At 37.3% G+C, this 25332-nt stretch overlaps 1 protein-coding gene across 19 annotated transcripts in view; it reads left to right on the top strand.

The window, feature by feature from the left end:
- The window catches only part of GTDC1 (glycosyltransferase like domain containing 1), a 446641-nt gene that overhangs the window by 154415 nt on the left and 266894 nt on the right, over positions 1-25332 (top strand). For 18 of the 19 annotated variants that reach the window (XR_007478257.1, XM_049711959.1, XM_049711957.1 and 15 more), the window contains one exon: positions 24011-24178. The exons of the other annotated variant lie outside the window; for it this stretch is intronic. Coding sequence is in view for 17 of the 18 variants with exons in the window: in XM_049711959.1 (XP_049567916.1) it covers positions 24011-24178 (168 nt within the window). In the remaining variant the exon portion in view is untranslated. The remainder of the gene's footprint in view (positions 1-24010; positions 24179-25332) is intronic. 19 annotated transcript variants of the gene reach the window in all.

Below are 25332 nucleotides of genomic sequence, written 5' to 3'. Positions count from 1 at the left end.
GATGACTCAAAGTGCCCAGTGCAGGAGGCTTGAAGTTTAGGGGAGGATGTGTTTGATAGGAAAATAGGAGAGAATGGTTTTTCATGCAGAGGCAGAGGCACAGACACGTGGGCTCAGGGCAGTGGTGAGGAGTCTGTTGTGGCCAAAGCACAGGCTACAGGGTGAAGAGAATGGCAGGGCACTTGGTTCTGATATGCAAGAACTAGGAAACCACTTGCAGGGTCTGAAGAATATTAGAATCACTATTAAAATAGAAGTTAAGGGACTTCCCTGGTGGACCAGTGGTAAAGAATCCACCTTACAATGCAGGGGATGTGAATTCGATCCCTGGTCAGGGAACTAAGATCCCATATGCTGCGGGACAACTAAGCCCGCATGCCACAAATACTGAGCTTGCGCCCCTCAACTAGGGAGCCCGTGCACCGTAAACTACAGAGCCCACGTGCTCTGGAGCCTGCGTGCCACAACTAGAGAGAGAAAACCTGCACGCCACAACTAGAGAGAAGCCCGTGTGGCACAATGAAATATCCCGCATGCCTCAACAAAGAGCCTGCATACTGCAACTAAGACCTGATGCAGCCAAAAATAAAATAAATAAATAAATAAATAAACAATAAATAAATAAATAGAAGGTAAAATCATGTTTGACTTTAACATAAATGGATAGAAGAGGAAATAACAGAAAAATTATAGGTTTTTCTCTTTTGTTTATCAAGCAAATACTGTCATAATAAAGTGCTGTAGGTTCACTTCTATTAATTTATATTCATTTTGTTCATATCAAAATTTTGATTTATGATAATGTGACCAAAGCAAAGATTTAATATATATTTACATATATATACACACACACACACACACACACGCGTGCACACGCGTGCGTGCACACACACACACACACGATCAGCATATTAATTATTAACAACCAGGAACCAGGGGTACAAAGATGGGAGAATGAAATAAAGTCTCGCCTTCAAGATCTTGGTTGTTTAGTCAAAGACAGATAATAAAAAAAACTATATTCTTGTTTGGTAAATGCGAAGATATGGGAACACTCAAGAGGAGTACAAAATCCAAGTCAGGTGTTAGCGGAAGGATTTAGGAAGCCTTCTTGGAGGGATGATGACAGTTGATTCTTAGGTTATGCTAAAGAAGTAGTGGGTTGATTTGAGGAAGGGAACATGAGATAGTGGCATACCATGCAAATTGGGTCACAATAAGTAAAGACACAACCTGGTGTGTGTAAGGAACCATAGTCATTTCATTCTTCTTGAAGCTCTAAGTGTGAGATTGGGACAGCAGAGGAGCTTGTAGATCTAGGTGGAGATCAGTGCAGGTTGACATTTCACATACTAATTTAAGGGACTTGAGTTTTATACAGGGGAGTGACTTGGCTGGATTTTGCATTCTCGATATATGGCTCTTGTAGCTAGGTGTAGGATGAACTTGGGAAGTCAGGCTTGGAAATAGGAATTAGGTAGATTTGGCAGTAAACAGGCTTCACTATGTAAAAGAATAAGGATGAAATTGAAGGTACAGATTTGAGAAATATTCAGGAAATAAAATGGACAGGATTCATTAATAGGTTATTTATGGAAATTTAGGGGGAGTGAGCGAAAGGAAGGAATGACTCAAGTTTCTGGCGTGGTGGATGGTTGTGCCTTCGGCTATAACAATAAATACAATAAAAAGAACGTATTTATTGGATTAGATGATGAGTTCTGTTTTGGACCTTTTGAATTTTATGTGCTGATGGGCTTTCCACATGAAGATTTCCAACAGATGGCTGAACATCTGAAGGTTAGGTGAGAAGTTTGAGTTTGAAACCCAAGTCTGGGAGCCATTACCACGTAAGTGACACTGAAACTCTAAGAATGGACATTCTCTTTAGTATCAGCATCATGTTCATAATCAATATGAATATACTAAGTGTATATTGAGCAAACAACTCAAGAACCAGGAGGTGGAAGAACTCTACTTAACCTTGTTTAATTTGCTTAACTTTGAATTCACCTGAAACATACTTTAAAAAATTGAAGAACAAACATAACCAGCATCTTTTAAAAACTTTATGTTCCCCCCAAATTTTAATCCTAGCATCAAAGTAGCATATCAAAATATAATTTGAATTAACTTGATAGACCATTTAATTGGAGTTCTTAGAACTGGATGTCTAGTGTATGCAGAACACTGAATTCATTGCAAAAGACTTCAAAGGCAAAGGCAGTCCATATAATGATTTTGGCAATAAAAAGAATTTAATTTTTCCTCTCTCAGCTCAAGTACAAGTCATCTCGGGAGAAAAATTACTCCCAGATGAGTTTACAATCGTCAACAATCCAAAATTTAACCAGATTGGATCATCACACACTGTATTTGGAAGGAAGACTGACAAAGTGTTCTTTCAGTAGATTCTAGGAAGTGTAGGACTTACTTAACTATAGTGGCCCTGGAAAATGGTTATTGCCTAAAGATCAGGAGTAATTAAGTCTAATGCTATTCATTTGTAGGAGAGTTTTCCAATAATAATTTTGGTAAATGACATCTTATAAAAACAAAAAACAAGAGAGTATAAACTGTAGAATGATGAATACAGAAACTGACCAATATTGCAGTATTTTGAACTTCAATTCATCATTTAATTGGGATTTCATTCCCAAAACAGAATTGATTAATAATGTAAATAGTTTCCAGTACTTATGTAGTGCTTACAGTGTGCCAGTTGCTGGTCTAAGCACTTTACACATATCCTCACACCACCCTGTAAGAGGAATCCTGTTATCAGCCACCTTTAACACATGAGGAAACTGAGGCTAACAGAGGGCAAGCCAACTTGCCCGAGATCACATAGCTACTAGTTGGTGGAGCAGGTAGTCTACCCTCAGAGTTACGGTAGATCCAGGTAGATTACTCTTAGATCCCATGGTGGACCAGGTAGACTGCCCTCATAGCCCATTGTAGGTGGATTCAGGTAGTCTGCCCTTAGTTCCCATGGTAGACCCAGGTAGTCTACCTGAAGAGTCAGTGGTACACTCAGGTGGTCTGCTTTCAGAGTCCCTGCTCTTAACCACAATCCTAGTGTAAATGATAGTGAATGCAACTGGTAAACAGTATATGTTTGCATTGTGGAGTTCTACAAAGTATGGAGATGACATGATTCTTGCCCCTTAAAAAATGCAGTCTCTGGCACTGTTTCCCCAATAATTTGCTTTGTAACACACCACAATGATGCTTTTGACTTAATTTTCCCTACTGTTGTGTAAAGGTGATATTACACATGTTCCTTATATTTAAAAAAAGAGAATTTTTAAAAATAAAAAGCTTAAATTATCTCTTTAGGTTAATTGTATCTTATAGTGATGTACAAATTAGGTGTAGAGATTACCAATTTTAGGAGGTTTTATAAAGACCTCAATGTGTAACAGCATAGGTATATACTTTGCTCTTTACCCAAGAAATGTAAATGGAAATTATTTTAATCAAATAATTCAAAAGGTACCAGACATGCATACTATTAAAAGTTTTATTATTAATACTTTTCATTTTTTAATTATAAAAGTAATATATAATCACACGATAGAACATTTGGAGATAAAATACGAAAATCCGTAAACCCAGCAGCTCTTATACCTTATAGTCTTATTTCCTTAGAGTCTTTCCCTGTGTATCTAGTCTTACATTATTGTAATAATAGCATATTTATTATTTTGTGCTTTAGGAAGTTTTAATTTTACTCTTTAATATTATTGAAGATCCTTTTTTTTGGGTAAAAATAGTGTACTAATTTGTCTTTTGGATATTCTGGAGTTGCTTTGTAGTCTATACCAAGTTCACATATTACAATTCAGAAACATTTTTGTGTTATTCTCCTCACCCATATCTCTGTTCCAAGCCTTGGCTTTCCTCAGCCAGGTGCACTGATGCCCCCTACCTGCAGGCTGAATCTTGCATGGTACCTGAGCCATTCTTACCTGAGTCAGCAGATACATCTTTAGCTTCAGACCCACTGATGTGACTTAGAGTTAGTTCTATCCATCCCAGACCTTGGATTCATTTGCACAGCTGTTTATATTCCTGCTTTCTCTCAGCTGACCCTCCACCCCGCAAATCCCTCTACTGCTGGTTGCCGTGGGATCAGCCCTGGGCCCTCACTTCATTGCTTTCCCTTCATCTCTCCTCATCCTTCAATTGCCAGTTTTAGATGACTTGGCCGGGCTTCCTCTCTGTAGTACCCCCCTTCTCTCCAGATACTCTCCTTCATCATGTAGGCTCCTTCTGGGCCTTTGTGACCCCTTTCTTACTTCCTGCCACTTTCATCCCCTACCTATTCCCAGTCAGACTTTGTGTCTGACACCTGTACAAGATTTTCCAGCATTGCCTCCTGAATTCTGATTGAGACTTCTCCTTGGAATCTTTATTCTTCTGCTTTATTCATTGAATTCAACTTATGTCTTGCCTGAGTATGCCCTTTGGACCAAGTTCCTCTGACTGGCCCACCATCTTCTCAGATGCCAGGTGCTACAGGTGGTTCCCTTGCCCTTGGCATGTGCTCTGTCCTGGGACCAGGCCTCTGCCTTTCTCTCTTCTCTTTCCATGTTGGTCTCTGTTGCAGAGGCCTGAGACCACCCAGGACAATGTCAGCATGGTTTCCCCAAAGACAAATTACTGTATAAAATCAAGAGAGTAAAAGAAGAATTTTAATGCATATGGGAAAAAAATTATTCGCTGATTTTTGTTAAATCTCTTCAGATCCTTTTCCAGGTGAACTATTTATCACTTAAAGCAAAAAGGAACAACTGTCTATGTTATGTCCAGACGTCTTTGTACTGTGTAGGCTCTAGATGCATTGTATGTTGTGTCTAGATTTAACATGACTATAACACATGAAATAAAAGAATCCATCAATACAGACTAAATTAAAATTGGAGTCGCATAAAGAGAATCTATGGTGAGCTGTCTTTGAGTTGCCTCGTTTATTCTTATTGATGAATTTTCATAACTTACTCCTTGAATAAATTATCCAAGAATCAGTATGTGATTTTCTTTATATATTACTTCATATTTGTATAAAGATACTGCCATAATAAAATCTTATAATGATTACTGTTTTTACTATTTGGATGGGCTGGATGTTTTTTATAATGATTAGTGTTTTTGCTCTCCAATTGGACTGAATTTTTCATTTACAATTTATATAAAAATGGAACAACATTGCAAGTCTGCTGTTAAAAAAGGTACAATAATTCTTTCATTTTTTTCAACTCTAGGGACAGTTAGATCTTTTCCTTCTTTGTCATGTATATAATTGGCCATATCAGTAACATGATTACAATATGCAACTCCTTTCCTCCAAGATATCACATTTGGGTATTCTCTTCTTTAATTTCAATCTCCTGACATTTTGCCATTCTTATCCTGACTTACATGTGGAATCATGTGGCATGGCCAGTTACAAGATGCAGCAGTTGGGCAGGTTCTGCAACAGGTTACTGGAGCAAGGCAGTTACAGGCAGTTGACTCTCTGAAGTGTGCCATTTCCATGGTATACAGTTGTGATGTCCAAGTGATCTGATGATGTCGCTCATAATCTGTTGAAAGCTGTTGCCCATGGAGAAATCTCTGAAAGAAGTAACGAAGGATCTCAGCTAATGGAGGAACAAGGCAATGGAGAGTCTAGTTAAGAATCAAGTCTAGACAGCCTGGTTCTTGATACCAGTTTGATGTTTTCAGACTAAGTGTTCCCTTTAGTTCTTCCATACCACACTCAGAGGTCCTAAATTACATCACCCTTATGACTAAGAGGATTTCCAGTAGTTTCTCTAGGTTGCATGGGTTTGTCTTAGGGGTAGACGTGCTATATACATGCGAAGAAGGGTTGTGAAAGATAGGGAAAAGAGTTCAAGTTAAGTGACGTTCCAGACCATCTATTCCTGCTTTACTCAACAGTGTTTTTATGTATATTACATATAGTTTTGTGTAGGAATTCCTTTGAGAAAAGTGGTTGCTTTAAAAAAAGTTTGGGAACTACTCCTTGCATCTAGCACAGATAGAAAGTCCCTGTTTAGTGCTGTCTCCTCTTTAGCTGTTGGTGTGATAGAGGTTTATTGAGTACCTGTTGAGTGCCAGGCCCTGGAACCCTTTACCAGGCATCCTGGTCATGCCTTAGGCTCCTGAACAATTGCTGCTCTGTAATCTTAGCTTTTTCCTGTGGTTCTGCACACAACTCGTTTATCTTTTATCTCTACATTTTTTTTGATGATCTTATTTATAATTTCAAAATAATTTCCATACTAAAGATTCCAAAATCTGTGTCTCCAGCCTGACTTTGCCACTTTGTGCCTGTGTGAGGTTTAGAAGTCATCCTTGCTGAGCCTCAGTTTTCTTATCTGTACAACAAAATGCCCTTAACTTCCCAACCCTATAAGGATAAAAAGAGTGGAGGCACAAGTTTGTAAATTGCACAGGTATGAAGAATAATATCATTTATCTTGCTGTAATCAGTATCTTCAGGATCATATTTCTAACTTCTGGGTTTTTTTTTGCAGGAATGCTCGTTTGTATGGAACTTGATACCTTAAACTTAAGATTTACTAATAGTACTCAGTCATTCCTTTTCCTTACATCAGACATAACCCTTGAGTTTGTATTTTATGAATGACACAATCTTTCCAACAGTCATTATATCTCAAAATCTTGAAAGCAGCTTTTAATCCCTTCTCCTCCTTTTAGGCCTTACTGTTATCACATTTCTTCAGGCCTTCATTGCAACTTGTCTGGATTATTATAATAATCTTATAACTGGTCCCCTGCCTTCAGTCTTTGCTTCTCCTACTATGTCCTCTATCCTGTCGCTGTAGTACTTATGTTTGTTTGTTTTTGTTTTATTTATTTTTTTTGCTTTTTGTTTCTTGTCTCCTAAAAATATAGCCTTCTTGCACATGAACTTCAGTCTCCCCCCACCCCTCCACCTGTACATTGCAGTTAAGACTCGTCAGCCTTGCCTTCAAGGTCCTCTACAATATATATTTAATCTGCATTTGCAGTTTTTCCTTTTGTAGCTCCTGCATGAGCCTCTCTTCAGCCAAACTCTTTGTTCTCCAACAGAGTATTGACCACTTTTGCTTCTGGATCTTTCCACAGGCTCCTCTATCTGCTGGAATGTCTTTACTTTGTTGTAAAACTACTGATTCTGTGAGGCCAGTTGAAAAATACCACCTCCATGAAAGTGTTTGTAACTTTTCCCTGAACAAATGTGATTTTCACTCTTCTCTCCTGAACCCACTATGTATGTCACTGTTCTTTAATTCATTTCCCAGCTACTCCCTGGTTGTATAATACTTCAGTATTATGTAAAATAATTACTTTGTTCTTAAGCTTAACTTAATCATTGTGTATCTGTTTCTTTGTGAACCATATTTTGAATCAGCCTCAGGCTCATGGTCAAAAAGTAGTTGGTGACAGTAATATATAATTTCATCTTATAGGTTATGTTCTGCCGTGTTACACGTGCAAGAAGGAAAAGTGGCTCCCACCAGCTTCACTCTTGAAAATGTGAGGGGCCATTTTAATACTATTTTTTTCTTGATAAGATGCAGCAATATGTAGTGAGAGAATTATTTCAGGCATTGGTATTTATAGCCATGTTGAAATATAATTGAATGAAAGTACCTTCTAATTAGAAACTAACATTTTATAGAAGAAGTAAATTAACTCACTTTTGGAAAGATGTCTTGCCTGTTCTTGTCTTTGATTAATCTTCAGAGGGACATTTCTTTTTGTTTGTATATCCCTATTTTAAGGTCTTAGGCTATGCATCAAATCCTTTTTGTATTATTACAAATCAACCAATCTTTTACTACTTTACTGTTGTCAACCATTCAGTCTTTATTGTTTTTTTAAATGCCAGAAAATAAAATGCAGAAACCCCACCTTATATTAATGTAATTTTATGGTTAAGATTTTACATTCACAAAAGTCCAGAAATTCAAAGTTATAGTTCCCAAAAGAATCCTAATTCAGTCACATTGCATAAACTGATATTAAGGCTGAAATGTGTCATCATTACAGTAATGCAAAATACTCATATATGCATGAGGACACAGTTATGGTTGCTGAGGGAACCATAATTTTGGATTTTCTGACTTTTTTTGCACATTCAGTTTCAACCATAATGTTGCTGATGCATTTATTTTCATTGACTCTGAAGTAATATATTTGTTGCTATGTTTATCTTTAAAATAAGTTTTCATGGACTCCGTTTTTTTCTTCTATGTATCTATAAACCTATACTTATAGATATCTGATGTCCCTACAAAGAAAACTACCTAAGAAATATTTCTATATAAAAATAGTTTTTTGCTGCATGTATACTCATATCCTTCCTGCCTTTCTCTCACACACACATACACACACAGCCTCACACACTTATGTTACATTCTGGCACATTATAGAAGCAGGTAGCATATCCACTACCTGCTGTTGAAAGTGTTGACGATACTGAATTATTTATTCCATCTTCTACACTATCCAAAATCATTTTGGGTACTTTGACACATTTTGGTCTCTTCCATATGGATACTTCATGGTGGCAGAGTTGCCAGATGCTCAGGTTTTGTGACAGTCTTAGTTTTTCAAGGACTGTTGGAATATTCTTGGGAGAATCTCTCGCCTTGTTACTGATTCCTATGGAGTGGTAAAATACTAACATTTTTTTGAAAGTGTTTTTCAAGACAAGGAGTTATTACAAAAAGTTAGTAGAATGTCCCATCTGAGAGTATTTCACTTTGGGGACTTAGCAATGGAGCAGTTTGTCATGAAATTTATTTGCAGTGACTTGGCATCACCCTGACAGTAATATTAACAGTATATATGAATTTGGGGATTAAAACAAAGTTATTTAAAATATCAGATTTTAACTCTCATACAACTTCAGCCCATTGTTTATATCTCAGTTGCCAAAATACAAAGATGAAGAGCAGGATATCAAGTCTAGCTTATCTTTTTATCCCTTATCTACTATATGATAAACATGTAAATATATACATATATATATATATATAAAAATATACTGAATATTTGCTTAATTGAATAGAATGTGGATATTTATGGTCCCAGGCAATCCCAGGAATGTGGGATTTATGGTCCCTTTTTCTCTGCAGTATTAATAGAAACACACAATCTCCCCCCTTTCCAAGCCCTGCCCTTAATACATACTGAACTGGAAATTCTCCTTATCTTTAATGTCCATCTCAAGCGTTTTCTCCTAAAGCCTTTCTGGCTTTTCCATACCAAGTCTGAGGTTCCCTGCTTGCCTCTCTCATGGCTTCTGTGTATTTCCTGACATTCCCAGACCACTGTTATGCACAAGTAGAGGAAAGGGAAGAAAGGACTAACTCAGAAGGGATGCTTCCACACTGTGCCTTAGGTATAAATGTCTTGTATGGCAGAGAGAGGCTTTAGATGACTTTCTGTGACCTATGGCATGTGAGCTTCAGTTGTAGGCAGTGGTAAATTCAAATAACATTGAGACTCAGATGGATATCTGCAGTGAGCCTCTAGTGCATATTTATATGCACATTCAAGTACTTTTGTCTATATTGTGTGGAGAGAAGGGGCGAAACATGGTCAAAGAAAATTTTTCTAGCTGTTTTTTTTCCCTCAGTGAATGGGTTCCCCCCCCCCATTTAAATGGAGAGTATTTTCATTTCAGTGTCTAACTTGAAACTGCTCCCGCTATTGGAGTTAGAAGACAGGCTCACTAGCAGCACCTGTGTCTTCCTTTCTATTACTGAGTATCTTGGTCCCAGCTTTGCCTCTAACTGGCTCACCCAGGGCAGGTGACCTCATTTTGTGCTTCTCAGTCACCTGTTAAGGAAGTGTGACCTTGGGAATTCCTCCAGCTGTAGTAGTTGATCTCACATACACTGTAATATAGTAGGTGAGACCAAGAGATGCATCTCAGAAAGTTACCGTGTCAAGCAGATTGTGTTGAATGACCTCAATACTTCATTTTTAGATAATCTTAACAGTATTGTTTATATAGCATTTTCTACTTTTCATCTGTTTTTTTTCCCCCCTGCACCTATGTATATATTAGTTACTTTAAAAAAAAAAAAGAGGGCAGGGACTTCCCTGGTGGTCCAGCGGTTAAGACTCTGTGCTCCCAATGCAGGGGACCTGGGTCCAATCCGTGTTCAGGGAACTAGGTCCCACATGCATGCCACAGCTAAAGATCCCACATGCCGCAACTAAGACCTGGAGCAGCCAAATAAATTAAAAAAAAAAATAAAAGAGGGCAATTCTTTAAGCTGTGGTCAAGGGAAGCATATTAAAAAATTTTTATTTGTGAAACTTAGCATGCATGTAGAAAAATTTATAATTTTCATTTTACTCTATTAAAATAGGAAGTTTTGATCTTTCAAAACACTAGCTTTCAGGTGTTTCCCCTTCTGTGCTATAGATTGGGAGACATAATCTTAGAATTTTCACCTTGTTGTCTTGATGAGAAAGAAACTCAGGATTAGCAAACTAATGTTTATAAAATGTCTCATCTTTAAAATAAAAGTATGAAAGGCCGGGACGCAGTCTGGGGACTCACACCTTCAAATTCTTTTTCTATTGCAGATGTACTACATTAGTTAACGTTTCACTCTCCTAAACATTTTTTGAGTGCCTACTGTGTACGGTGCACTCTGCTGGCTTTGACTTTTGTAATTAATTACCTAGTGACACACTTACAATTAAAGTGATGGGTAAAATAACAAAACATTGGTGATAATAAATAAATTATTTGTGGGGTGGTATTTCTTCAAATGGCATATTAAGCACCAAATTCAGGGAAGCTTTCAAAGAACTGTCTTGGACTTGCCAAAACAAACATAGGAGAAGTAATCAAAACACAGGAATAATCTCTATGAGAAGCATAACAACAAAATGACACAAATCAAATGATAGAACAACTCACTAGAATATAGGACTCTGGGAAGCAAATTTAAAACAAATACTCATAAGCATGGAAAAATTTAGTTTTTTATGACTGATTATAGAAGGACTGAATATTTAGGAAGCATTTTCTTTTGTGCTTGTTAATTTTAGCAGTAAATGTAATTCAGTAAAAATAGCAGGTTAACATATTTTTCCTTGTTAGCTTATTAGTTATTTGGGCACAAAACACCTTTCTCTCTATGGTTATCAGGAATAGTTCAGTTCAGGGGGCTGTAACCCCTGGAACTGGGCCTCACAGCGGGAGGTGAGGGGCAGGTGAATGAGCAAAGCTTCATCTGTATCTATGGCTGCTCCCCATCGCTCGCATTACCGCCTGAGCTCCGCCTCCTCTAAGATCAGCCGTGGCATTAGATTCTCATAGGAGCGCGAACCCTACGGTGAACTGTGCATGCGAGAGATCTAGGTTGCAGGCTCCTTATGAGAATCTAATGCCTGATGATCTGATGTGGAGCTGAGGTGGTGATGCTAGCGCTGGGGAGGGGCTGCAAGTACAGATTATCATTAGCAGAGAGGTTTCACTGCACAGAGACCATAATAAATCAATTGGTTGCAGAATCATATCAAAACCCTATCATTGAGTAGCAAGTGATGATTAAGCTGCATCTGGTGGCAGCTTTATAGTGGCAAGTGAGTTGATGTACTTCAATTGTACAGCTGCATCTGGTGGCAGGCTCTAAGTCAGAATCCGACACTTATTTTAGTCCTCGTGTGGCCCGCCCATTATTTTATTTACCACTTCCATCCGCGCCGCTTTCCCGCACTGCGCACTTGTCTCAGTCACAGTTTTGGTAAGCCCACAAGGTAACCCTAGCCAAATTAGTGAAAAAACAAATGTCACTGGAGAGCTTATTTGAAAGGGGAAAGACCCAATGATGAGACAGCAGAAGGCTCTTAAGACTGCCAACAAGAAGAAAACTGCATTTAAAAGAAAATACCAAGAGACATACTTAAATTACAGGTTCATTGCAACAGGTGATTCACATTCTGCAAGCCCACTTTGTATAATATGTGGTGACAAAAAATAAATAAATAAAAATAAAAAATGGGCTTCCCTGGTGGCGCAGTGGTTGGGAGTCCTCCTGCCGATGCAGGGGACGCGGGTTTGTGCCCCAGTCTGGGAGGATCCCGCATGCCGTGGAGCGGCTGGGCCCGTGAGCCATGGCCGCTGAGCCTGCGTATCCGGAGCCTGTGCTCCACAGCGGGAGAGGCCACAACAATGAGAGGCCCACGTACAGCAAAAAAAAAAAAAAAAAAAAAAAAAAAAAATGTGGTGACCAGCTATCCAACAAAGCCATGAAACCTTCAAAACTGCTTCGCCACGTGGAGACCAAGCACCCTGCATTAAAGAACAAGCCTTTGGAGTTTTTCCAAAAGAAAAAAAAGTGAATACGAAGAACAGAAATAATTATTGAAGGCCACCACTTCATCAAATGTGTCTGCACTGAGAGCATCATTCTTAGTGGCTAACCTCATGGCTAAAGCTAAGAAGCCCTTTACTGTTGGTGCAGGGTTGATCCTGCCTGCTGCTAAGGACACTGTCATGAACTTTTAGGAGAGGCTAGCACCATAACTAGACGAATTGATGGAATAGCAGAGGATATTGAGGCACAGTTGTTAGGTTTAATGAGTCACCGTGATACGCAGTCCAGGTTGACAAGTCTGCCGATGTTGACAATGAGGCAACGGTGCTTGTTTTTGTGTGATATGTTTTTTTCAGGAGGATGTGCATGAGGATGTGTTATGTGCAATTTTGTTGCCAACCAACACCACAGCTGCAGAACTATTCAAGTCTTTGAATGATTACATATCAGGAAAAGTGAATTGGTCATTTTGTGTCAGTATATGCACGGAAGGAGCAGCTGCCATGACTGGACGGCTTCCTGGTTTCACTACTCGGTTCAAAGTGGTCGCTTCCGAATGTGAGCCTATACACTGTGTCATCCACAGAGAAATGCTGGCTAGCCTAAAAATGTCACCTGAACTTAACAGCGTTTTGCAGGATGTGATGAAAATTATCAACCACATTAAAGTACATGCCCTTAACTCATGTCTGTTTGTGCAGCTCTGTAGGAGATGGACGCAGAGCACACACGTCTTCTCTTACACACAGAAGTGAGATGGCTTTCTAAAGGTAGATCACTGGCCAGAGTTTCTGAGTTATGAGAGCCGCTTCAGAGATTTCTTTTAGAAAAACAGTCACCACTGGCAGCACATTTCAGTGACACAGAATGGGTCTCAAAAGTTGCTTACTTGTGTGACATATTCAACCTGCTCAATGAACTCACTCTGTCACTTCAGGGGAGAATGACAACTGTGTTCAAGTCGGCAGATAAAGTGGCTGCATTCAAAGCCAAACTGGAATCATGGGGGTGATGAGTGAACATTGGGATTTTTGACATGTTTCAAACATTAGCAGAGATTTTGAAAGAGAGTGAGCCAGGGCCTTCTTTCTCCCAGCTGGTGCATGGTCACCTATCTTAGCTTTCGAAAGAGTTTGAGCATTACTTCCCAACCACAAAAGACCCCCAAACTGGGAAGGAATGGATCCACAACCCAGTTGTGAATAAGCCAGGTGAATCGACTTTGTCCGTGTTAGAAGAGGATCAACTGCTTGAGATCGCAAATGACGGTGGCCTTCAAAGTATGTTTGAGACAACTTCAAATCTCCATACATTCTGGATTCAAGTCAAGGTGGAGTATCCTGAGATTGCCACAAAAGCACTGAAAAGCCTGCTTCCGTTTCCAAGATCCTGTCTTTGTGAAGCAGGGTTTTCTGCAGTGACAGTGACCAAAACGAAATCACGGGGTAGGCTGGACATAAGCAACACGCTTTGGGTGTCACTGTCTCCCATTGCCCCCAGACAGGACCATCTAGTTGCTGGAAAACAAGCTCGGGGCTCCCACTGATTTTGCATTATGGTGAGTTGTACAATTACTTCATTATATATTACGATGTAATAATGATAGAAATAAAGTGCACAATAAATGTAATGCCCTTGAATCATCCTGAAACCATCCCCCCGCCACCACCCCGGTCCATGGAAAAATTGTCTTCCATGAAACTGGTCCCTGGTGCCAAAAAGGTTGGGGACCACTGCTTTAGTTGACACGTCAGGTAGCAGATATTATTATTGTCGTCATCATTGTTGTGATTATTTTAACTATTCCTGTGCCTTAATATTCAAGCCTAAATGATGATAATATCTAAAAGCAACTCTGGGCTTCCCTGTGGTTTGTTTCTTAGGCTTGTGCCTGAACTGAGCTTTATGTATCTATTTAAGCAGTAGCTTTTGGCTTGACAGGTCACTGTGTCCTTAGATGTATGTAATCTTTGACAACACTGGTGGGGTTGAATTGGAGTGACAAAGGACTTATACCCATTACCTTGGGTCTTTATTCTCCCAACTTTATGATATTTAGAAATGAACTCCAGGGACTCAGGAGTGGCATGAACTTAAGATCAAAGAACATTCCAATATAAAATGATATGCTGCTGTTAAGGAATAGTCTTCTACAATAGATTAATCATGAGGGGAATTATAAATATTTCACATACTAATTATATTAGTTTATGGAGATAAAACACCATATGAAGTGTTCCCAGCACACTCAGCAAGTTAGATGCGCTTTACATGTTAATTGACTTACTTCATCAAGGCTGACAATCATGAATCCCTGAAGATGACAGGAATTATTATCATGATATTGTACATTCCTGATCTTTATACCAGGTTGACACCTACCTTTCCCCAGGAGTTCCTTTTCTTTGGATGGTATCTTCAGTTCTTGATATTTTAGCATGGTGAAGTAGAGAACAGTGCCTGACGTATTATTAAGGACCCTAAGGAAAAAGTAATGGGCTCCATAAAAAATGACATCAAATAAAACTTCCTAGAATTGTACTGGATGCTGAAGTAAGAAAAGTGCTTTCTTTGGGGGGCATGGGATGCTTCCCAACTTGTTTTTTAATGGTGGAAGTGACTATCATATTGAACACTTTAAATAGAGAATCAACCAGCTTGATTTTCTCAGTATCATTGAGGTAATGAATGAATGATTGATTCATTCATTCAGTCATTTATTTGGAAACATTTATTGAGCACCTGAGATAAGACAATGAACAAGGAAGATATAGGGCTTGCTACAAAGGAACTTAAGATCCAGAGTGGTAACTGCCATGTTAGGGAAACTGCCATGTTAGGGAAACTACCAAAGAAAAGAACAGCAGATCCAATTTATCTCATCAAAGAGTATATACTCTAATGGGAGGAAACAAGACCTACAGTTATCTCACTCCTTATCTCTGGAAAGAGATGGTGTTCACCAAGTCTCCGTATCAGGAATTTATTGACCACCTTGTAAAGACCCACACCAGAGTTTCCGTGCAGAGGACCCAGGCTCCAGCTGTAGCTACCACATAGTTTTCTATGAGAAAAATAAAGTGAATGAAGCTAGTTAAAAAAAAAAAAAAAAAGAAATGAAATATGGTGGAAACAAGTAGCACAGTATGTAAAATTATATAACAAACCAGACCCACATTTTTAGCAGACATGTTTGGTGACCAAGCCCTTTAGTTTAATTAAATCTCCAATGAAGTTTCTTTCATTGGTCTATTATATATTATCTTTAGTTACCTACTGGACACTTCATTTATATTCAACATTTGTAAAATCTGTCTCTGTATTTCTCCTCTACTCCAACTGTTGATTTGTTTTCTCCTCTTGTGTTAAGGAATGTTACTACTACCCATCTGATTACACAAGCTAGAAACCTTTGAGTCACCCTTAGCCTGTCCCTCCCAGTCATCATCATTTCTATTTCCTTTGTTGCTCTTAATATCAGCCATTTCTCTCTACTCCCTCCGCCCTGACCACCTCCTCATTATTTCAATCAGCTGACTCCTTCCTGTTATTTAGGGTGTTGCTTAGATTGCATTTCTTCAGGAGGTTCTGCATTGATGGTCATCACCTTTCTGCAATTTGTCTAACTGTAATCTCCCAGTAAATATGTGATGAATGAAGGGATGAAATGAAACTGCTCAGGTTAGTACAGTTCTTCTTCGTACCATTTATATTCCTTTATTTCTCAAACATAGACTATAATAAAAAGTACAGTTAGCAGGAAACAGTGAGTCACATTCTAATCTTAGATGGTTCAAAATCAGTGTGGAGTAACTGAAAAAGCAGAGACTTTGTGGCCACGTCAACTTGGATTTGAAACTCATCTCTGCCTCTTAGTAACTGCTATTGTCTTAGCACTTCACCAAACCTCTTGTAATACTTTAATTTCTTAGTTGGTAAAATGGGGATAATAGGACATATCTTTTAGGATGATGATTAAATAAGATATACTTAAAAAACCTTGCATAATACATGGGTCCCTGTCTTCCTTTAGGACATTACAGAGACTTAAGTATCTCATTATCAAAAAAAGTGACGATGGCGAGCCGTGGTTTTAAGTGAATTGGTTTTATCTATATTTGGTTATGTATAGAACAACTTCCCTTGTTTTGAGAGTGGTAGTGATGGTGGTACTTTATTTGATTCCTTTTCCTCTCATTTTACTACCACTTTTCTTAGCCAGTGAGCATTTATAACTCAGTTAATTAAGGATAGTAAGAAGAAATAAAGCCTTTCCAGTATGATAATAAATGTACAGTGGATCCCCATATGGCTAACAGATAAAGTATGAACTTCTCATCCTGCATTCGGGTACCTCTAGGTCTGGTGGAAGATCACCTTTTCAGTCTTACTTTCTTTTATTCAAACCCTAAACTTTAGCCACTGTCCTTCCTCTCTGACTTATTTAAATAGCACTGATCCTTCTAGACCCAAAACATCAGGACCCAGGCCTCCCCCTGCTATACCCTCAGTAAACTTGAGACTTCCTGATTTTCTGCTGCCCTTAGTTTTCTCTTCTTCCTCTGAATGGATAGGGCTTAGTGCCTCTGCCTTCATTCATAATCAGCCTTGCAGTGCTTGGTTACATTTCTTGTGCAGGACAGAGCTATTACTTATCTTTTTTATTGCTATTTAATGTTTCCTCTACTTATGGCTTGTTTTGCCAATTATATTGTCAGCTCTTTTGGCACAGGGGTGATATACTTCTTAGCTTGTCAAGTCAGGAGACTTGATAATATTTTGATTTGTTGACTTATTGGTAGATGGCGTAAAACAGATATATCTATAAACGTTCTGAATGGTTCATGGTACCTTGTGTCTTACAAGAATACTCTTAACAGATGCTAGTCCCAAAATATATAAAAAATGTTTCTGTACACAGTAAAAATTTCAGTTTATTTATGTTTTTTTTTTTCAATAATAGGGCCCATCCTCCCTTCCTTTCTTGTTACAAACATAATTACTAAGTATCTTTTATGGATTAGATACTATGTCAGATACCAAGAGTTAAAACACTTGAGAGCTTGCTTGAGCAATTTAAGAGATACCTGAATTTAAGTGGCACTGGTAGCTAAGAAAGCACCACAGGTGTTATGTAATTTGTCTCCTTAAGCATCTGTAAGGCAGGTCAGAGTGTTGATGACTGTAGAGTGGATAGATGTTAAGAAACCAGTTGGAGATTTTGCTCAATGGCAGGTCCTACCTACAGACCTCAATTCCCTGCCTTCTGGACAAGTGTTCTTTACATTGTGATCTCCTAGCCGTCATGATAAGCACAGGAAAGGAACATTACATGGTGGAAAAACTGACCTATTAATTGATGCTACATCATGGGACAGCTATTGGGAAGCTGGATACTGTGTTAGCCTGTAAATTATCCCCCACAAGAACCTAGGAAATTAAATGACTCCATTTCTTTTTCCTTTAAATATGCTTCCATCTTGAATTTTTAATTGTTTTAGCAAATGGAAACATTTGGTTACGCACATTCTTCAAGGTTTTTGAAAATCCATAGCATTTAAACGTGCAATAGAAATGTTCTAATTAAGATAAAGTAGCTGACAACTAGAGCATAGTTAAAATGAAATTTTGTATATCAATGATTAATAAATGTTAGAACTTTCTACACAGGTTTTTATAAATTAAAAATATATATTTAAGCCGAAGACTTTTGAAATGTTTGGGAGTAATTTTCACGTATGCATGTATGTATCATTGAGCTCCTGTTACATTGAGTGATACAGCAGAGGAAAGGATAGCACTCCTCTTTCACTTCTCACATCCAGTTCATCAGCAAACCTGGACAGCACCATCAGCAAAAACCCAGTCAGTCCGCTTCTCAGCACCATCAGCGCTATCATTTTAGTCCAAGAGACTGACATTTCTTTTCTCTTCCCTACTCTTCTCCCTTCTTGCAAAGTGATTCCTTACAGTCTGTTTTCCATACAGCAGTCAGAGTAAAGTTCTCTGATATTAAAAAAATAATGAAACATTTCATGAAATACGTAAACAGATACAATAGAAATACAAGAGATTATACAAGAAAAATTTTAAACTTTATAGATTTAAATAAATCTAAAAATCATGAATCTAAAAATTTAAAAATCATGTTCGGGTCGATGATAGTATGACACATCGTATCATGAAATCTGTTAAAATATATGTTTCAGAAATAATTTTTAACATAGAAAAACATGTATTAAAAGCAAAAAAAATTAAAATTGCAATAGTTTATACGTATTACAAAGTGAAAGAGTAAAGGTAAATTCACCCAATATGCATTTATTATTTTGTCATTTCCCTAGTTAAAATCCTTCATTCTCTTTCCATTGCTCTTACCATAAAATTCAAAATTATTTTCATGTCTCATAAAGACCCATAGACTTCCTCAGCATCTTCTCTGGCCATTCATTGAATTAATTGCTCCAGCTTCCTTGGTCCTTATTCAGTTCCTCAGCCTGCCAATTTTCTTCTTGCCTGAGCTACTTTGTTTTATATTTTAGGTCCATTATTTAGCCTAGTACCTTGCAAATAATAGATGCTCAATGTATAATGACTAAATGAGCACCAGAATGCAAATAGTGGCCATCTCTTTTGGGGTGGTTGTGCATGATAATTAATTTATAATTTTTGTACTTAAAACATTTTCTAAAATGAACATGTGTTTTCTAATTATCAGAAGGGAAAAAATGGCATTCTGGCATTCTAGAATTGGAGACCCTGGTAGGTGAAATTCAGCAAATCAGGAGGAACTTAGAAATTAGATTATCACAAGTAGATCAAGGGTCTATACAAGAAAATCAATTCAGTGAGGAATTGCATTCAGGTAGGATGGGTGGAGTGTTGGGTTAAGGGAAGCTGGTCCATCCAGAGTTGTGCTTTCCCATTAATTTATGGCTATTTAATTTAAACTTAAATCAAATTGAATTTAAAATTTAGTTCCTCAGTTACACTAACTATACTACAAGTGCTTGATAGCCATAAGTAGCTAGTTGCTGCTGTATTGGACAGTACAGATATAGAATATTTCCTTCATTGCAGAAAATATTGTATCACAGAAAGTACAGGATCTAGAATTCTGGGAGTAGATATCAAGGAACAGGAACTCAAGATAGGCAACAAAAGAATGAAGAAAGACTTAGGGGGTGAGGCTGGGCAACGTGTATCTAGACAAGGAATTTAAGTATTGAGCAAGGTGACACAGCTGGAAGATGGCATTCACTCTTCTGTCAAAGGCTTGTTGAAAGTCCTGCAGGGAATTATTTAAGTATAAATAACAACCCAAATTGGTATCTGTGTTAAATTGTGTTCTGTATCCCATTATGTGATAAATGGTTTCGGAAGGTGAGGGGCTATTGAAAAAACTTCATGGGTCAAGAGTGAGATAATTAGTCCATGAAGGATTTTCTCCTGGATTGTATATGGTGGTGGTTGGAATATTGAATGCCTGTCCTCTGTTTCTCATTTCACTGACCCTTCATGCCATTTAAGGTATAAAGGTATGCATCTTGATAATAGTAGTCACACTTCTACTGTGCTTATGTATATTTTAACATCTCGTTTGACATATTAAGAAAATAGGATAAAAGGCAAACAACTAGTGTATTCAAACTGAATCAAAGAAAAATAAAATCTAGAATTTCATTGTGTTGAATGATTTTGTATTCCTTAAGCAAATATGACTCAGATTGTAGGTATAATGTGCATTGAAAATACTTGAAGCATGTATATGCATACAGTCCCAAATACCTAGAACGGCATTCACGTACTTTTACAGCACAGAGCTGTTTTGGTTAGACGATTATAATAGCAGCTTACTTATGCTTTTGGTGAGATGGTAAGCTAATGATGTAGCCATTAATTTGAATTTAGCAGACATTTTAAATATAGGTTTCTCTTACAGAGACAAAAGTTGCAATTTAAAGCTCTTTGGTGGTCTAAAAACAGCTTAATTCTGTAGTAGCATGGTAATAAGTACTAATCCAGCTTATACAGTGATTGTAGTATGTCATGTTTGTGAAAGATTGCCCAACTGCTTTCTCTGGGTTTTATGTTAATTTAAAAATATTAAACATAAAACCTTATAACATCTTCATGCTGAGATAAACTGTTCAATTTAACTTGTGCTCAAGCAGCAGCTGTCAGGAATTATCTTGTTCCTAGTGGTTTTTGCTTTCACCTTGTGCCCTTTCCTGCCAGAGACACAGTGTGGGATGGTAAAGCTCACCTTGTTAGGATTTATTGCTTAAATAATACCTGAGGCAAGATGAACATTGGGAGCCTAGGGATTAGCTGCTGATTGAGTGATGTCATTCATTGTATTATACACTTTTTTTTTAATTGATGGAGGACGGCAAAGAAAAAATTGCCTATGAATCTTACCTGCATTTCTTTTGTGGGCATCTTCACTTCTTTTTAGGTGTCATTGAGCTGAATATTTGAGGAGTTGCTTATTGTCTAATTTAACTTCCATTTTACAAGCAAAAAAGCAAAGAGAAATGCTTTACTAATGTTGGAGATAATTCCCACAATTTAGAAGTAGTGAGCGCTATTTCAAGATTAGTTATAAAAATAAAATGAGTTTCCTGTTAATGACTGAACAAACTGAAGGAAGTGTTGGTGTGGGCAGTCCCAAATGGGTAATATTATGAAAATCATTGCCATTTTACTTCTGAATGTATTGCATTCTCTCGTTTGAGAGCTTTTATTTGGAAGTCTCAATTTTAGATTTGGATTCCTTGATTGTGGATCAGCTGGTAGGTAGGGTAAGGAGAGGCGGTATGTGGTAGGAGGAGAGTGAAGGGCTTGCTTTAGTTAAACATTTGCTACAGATGTTCCACCCTGAGGATAGTTCTCTTGGAGGAAATGAACAATTGGAGTATGACTAGAAATACATATATGATGGGTTTACTGTTTATGGAATGTGGCATATTTTTCCCTTCTACTTACTGCCATTTAATGAATATCCTCCCAAATTTGTAGTTTTATAAATGTATAGCTTAAAAATTTGCAAGGCTAGATCAGTGAGTTACAATATATCATTTATTTAGATTAATCAAATGTTAACATTTTGCACATTTATTTCTATCTATGAATATTTGAATATTTGTTTTTAGTGGCCTTTGGACCGAACTATTTAAGACTTAGTTGCAGACATCATTACGCTTCACATGTTAATAATTCAACACGTGTCTCCTAAGAATGAGGATATTCTCCTACATAATTGCAGTAAAATCAATACACTTCAATTTAAGATTGATAAAACTTTACAATTTTATATTCAGAGTTTCCCTGTTGTTCTTATATCTTCTACAGCTGTTTTTTATTTTTTTCCCCATTCAGTATCCCATCAAGTATCACACATTGCATTTTGTTTGGGGGTCTTTTTATTTCCCTTTACTCTAGATTTTTTTCCTTTTATGACCTTGACATTTTTTGGAGATCCAGCCCATTTATTTTGCAGAATATTTGTCTGGCTATTTCCTCATGACCAAATTCAGATCAAGCATTTTTGTCAGGAATTGGTGATCTCTATCTTTCTCAGTGTATCACATTGGGAAATACATGATATCCCTTTGGCCCATTATTGTTCATATTAAGTTTGGTCACTTGGGTAAGTTGATGTCTACCAAATTTCTTCATTATAAGGGTACGATTTTTTATAATTAATGAATAGATGGAAGCTGCAGTTAATGAGTTTTTCTTCCTTGTGTGTGAAAAACATTGAGTTTGCTCAGGTCTTAATGATTAACAATGAGTCATTGTTTGGAGTAGTTTGTTATGTTGGGACTGGGGAGTGGGAATAGAGGGGGGTGTATTACTCAACTTGATCCACAAGTTGCCATCCGTTTTATTTTAAGGAAAATATAGATTGACTGAGTTTAAATTTTATTGTTCTCTCTACTAAAGATCAGATTTGTAGATAAGCAAATATTTTCATATTTCAGAATTTTCAATCTAAAATTTAGAAAAGCTAATACTTAGTGGTGGTGGTGGGAATATTTTTGGAAAAAATAGAGGACATTTTCTGAACATGAATTTTCTATTTGCTTTAGTTGAGTACAAATAGACAATTTTAAAAAATGCATCTCCTTGATAAGATTTTTTACTTTAAAACAATAAACCATAACATTAATACAGCAATGTGAGTTTAGAGAGGTGGCTGCTTTTTGGTCTTATGTGCCTTTTGTAGCCCATGAAGAAGACACTTGAATTCCTCTTTATGATGTATGCACTTATTATGTAATCATTCTTCTTATGTGAAGGCTAGTGCTGCAGATCATATAAACACCTGAAGTTAGCCATTTGGCTTGTCAGCAAGGGAGAATTTATAGTAGTTGTAATCATGGTAATAACAAGGATGCTATTTTGTATTTATTAAGTACAGTAAAAAGCGTTTGCAATGTAAGTGGTCCACAACGAATTCATATCTGTGGTGTAATGAATAGTACTTCGGGCTTAGAAGACTGGGAATCTCTGCTTTGCCACTACTACCAGTGTGATTCTAGAAAAAACCCTTAACCTTCTTGGACCTCATTTTTTAGAATGAGAATTAAAGCTGTAAGGGTCAAATGATGCTATATTATGTTATAAAGGTGGCATTCCATCAGAATTGTGCCATCTAAATGTCCTCAGCTGCTCAGGGAATGTAATTTGTCCCTCTTTTGTGTCCACACATGTTAGCCACCTCATTAGTGAAATATTTCCGGGTTGTCCCAGACAGTTGTCTGTCTGTTCCTCTAGTACTTTGTTCATGCCACTGTTATTGGCAGCATTCATTCTGCAGGCTGTCTTGTTCATCTTTTCTGTTCTTCCTCGCTTGACCCTGGTACCTAGTAGGCATTTATGATAAATGTTTGTGGAATGAGTGAGTAAATAGACACTATTTCATTTATAACCATGGATAGGTAGACTTTCAGTTTCCTTTTTATCCCCCAAAGACAAGGAACCAGGCTTTCTTCATTTTTATCATTTATGTTTTATATAAGGGATATTACAGAGTGTACATATGGTGCCATTAGCAGTCCAGTAATCGAGAAGAAAATATAAAAGAAAAAACCCTACAAATATTGCAGAATATTTAAAAGGGGGGCATAAGAAAACATGCCAAGAGAAAAAGCCCTCACTAGATAAGTCTATTGCATAAATCAAAAGGGTTTATGTCATAACACGAACACGTGCCATTCCTGCTCATATATTGAATTTCAGTAGTTGGTTGCATAAAGAAGTAAAGTGTAATGAAATTGGCAAGCAAAGTATTCCCCAGTCAGCCTTATCTTTGTTCCATTTGTCCTTCAGATGGAGCTTTTCTAGGCTTTTTTCAATAAAATCCATCCAGCTTTTTTTTTTTTTTTTTTTTTTTTTTGCGTCTCTCAGTAACTGAGCTGAGAAGACCAATGAGATTCAGGGCTTTTATAGTTCTTAGCAGCTGCTTTTTAAGAGATCAAAACTTAGAATGCTGCTACATGGTATTAAGGCTTAACTCTTGATGTGTCCCTATGGGGGATATGTTTTCCTTGGGGTAGGATGAGGAAAGAGGAGAGAAGGCACAGGATGCCCACTTCAAGTATGCTCGGGGTGGTAACCCTAATTTCCTTGTTTCCTAGGATTCTCTTCGCAAGCTCAGTGCTTAACCTGACTGAACTGGCTGCCCTTCGGCCTGACCTTGGGAAATTGAAAAAGATTCTGTACTTCCATGAGAACCAATTGGTATATCCTGTCAAGAAATGTCAGGAGAGGGATTTCCAATATGGATACAACCAAATTCTCTCATGGTAGGTATAGATTGTATCATTATATTTAGTCGTTTGCCATCTTTTTCCTTATAGTTAGCTTTTAAATCTGGAGACCTCCTATACACTTATTTTAAAAATACCTTAAATTAGGAGCAAATGTTTAAACATACCTTCCATGGTAGGAATTACTTGTGCCTCTGCAATATGTACATATAAGAGAACAGCTAATCCTTTTATAAAATACATATGTGTTACAATCTAAATGTTGAACTAATTATCTAACTATTTTCTGCAACATTCAAAATAGAATCAAAGGGGTGACAGGGACCTTCTTCAGCCCCTGATTCCATCATCTACTGTGTGAGACATACTTTTAGAAAAAGACAGTTAGTCAACTTTTATTTACCAGCTACTTTCCATGTATCCAGCTGAAATCAAAATAGAAATTTACAGAGGAATAAACAAAAATTAAAGCATAATGGAGCAAGGGGTTTTTGTCCTTTTTTTCCTTATTGTTTGTAAGAGAAAACTATGGAAAATGAATCTTTAGGAGGTTTTTTTTCCCCTCTTGAGTCTTCTGAAACTGCATAGCCTTAAAATACCATGACATTTCAAAGGTGATGGTCCTTCTCTACTGTTACTTCAACAAAGTGTATCTCCTGAAGCTTAGTTAATGAAAGAAGTTAATAACAACTCTGAAACAGCTTTGCTATTGGATCCCATCCACATAACTGCAACACTCAAAGGGAGTTGGTTTGGCAGTGATTGGGTTCAGTTTACTCACCTTTTTTAATAGTTATTAGCAACTGGGATTGATGATGTGTTTAAACAGACTCCCAGCTCTTTTGCAAGTATATTCCATAGTTTCACTGACATAGAAAAACAGCTAGATGGTAATACTTCTGTGTTTTGAGCATTTTGTAAATGTTTTCCTGCAATCATTTTTACAAGCTGCTTCAAATGAAGTAGCAGCGCTATCAAAATAGAGCGGAGCTGCTTCACATCAAATGTCTCATAAAAAAAGCAACCGTTTTAAAATTTCATAATAAAATTAAAATATTTTATATTGAAACAGAGGGGAAAATATGTTTCAAAAACAAAAACAAAATCATTTTGTGCTTTATTAATATGGAAAACATTTGTAATATTCTTTTGGTTTCTTGAATTAGCCTCATTCTTTTCCTCAGATAGTG

The sequence above is a fragment of the Orcinus orca genome, chromosome 7 (assembly GCF_937001465.1).
Source record: "Orcinus orca chromosome 7, mOrcOrc1.1, whole genome shotgun sequence".
NCBI lineage: Eukaryota > Metazoa > Chordata > Mammalia > Artiodactyla > Delphinidae > Orcinus > Orcinus orca.
This window is presented reverse-complemented; position numbering and strand designations above follow the sequence as displayed.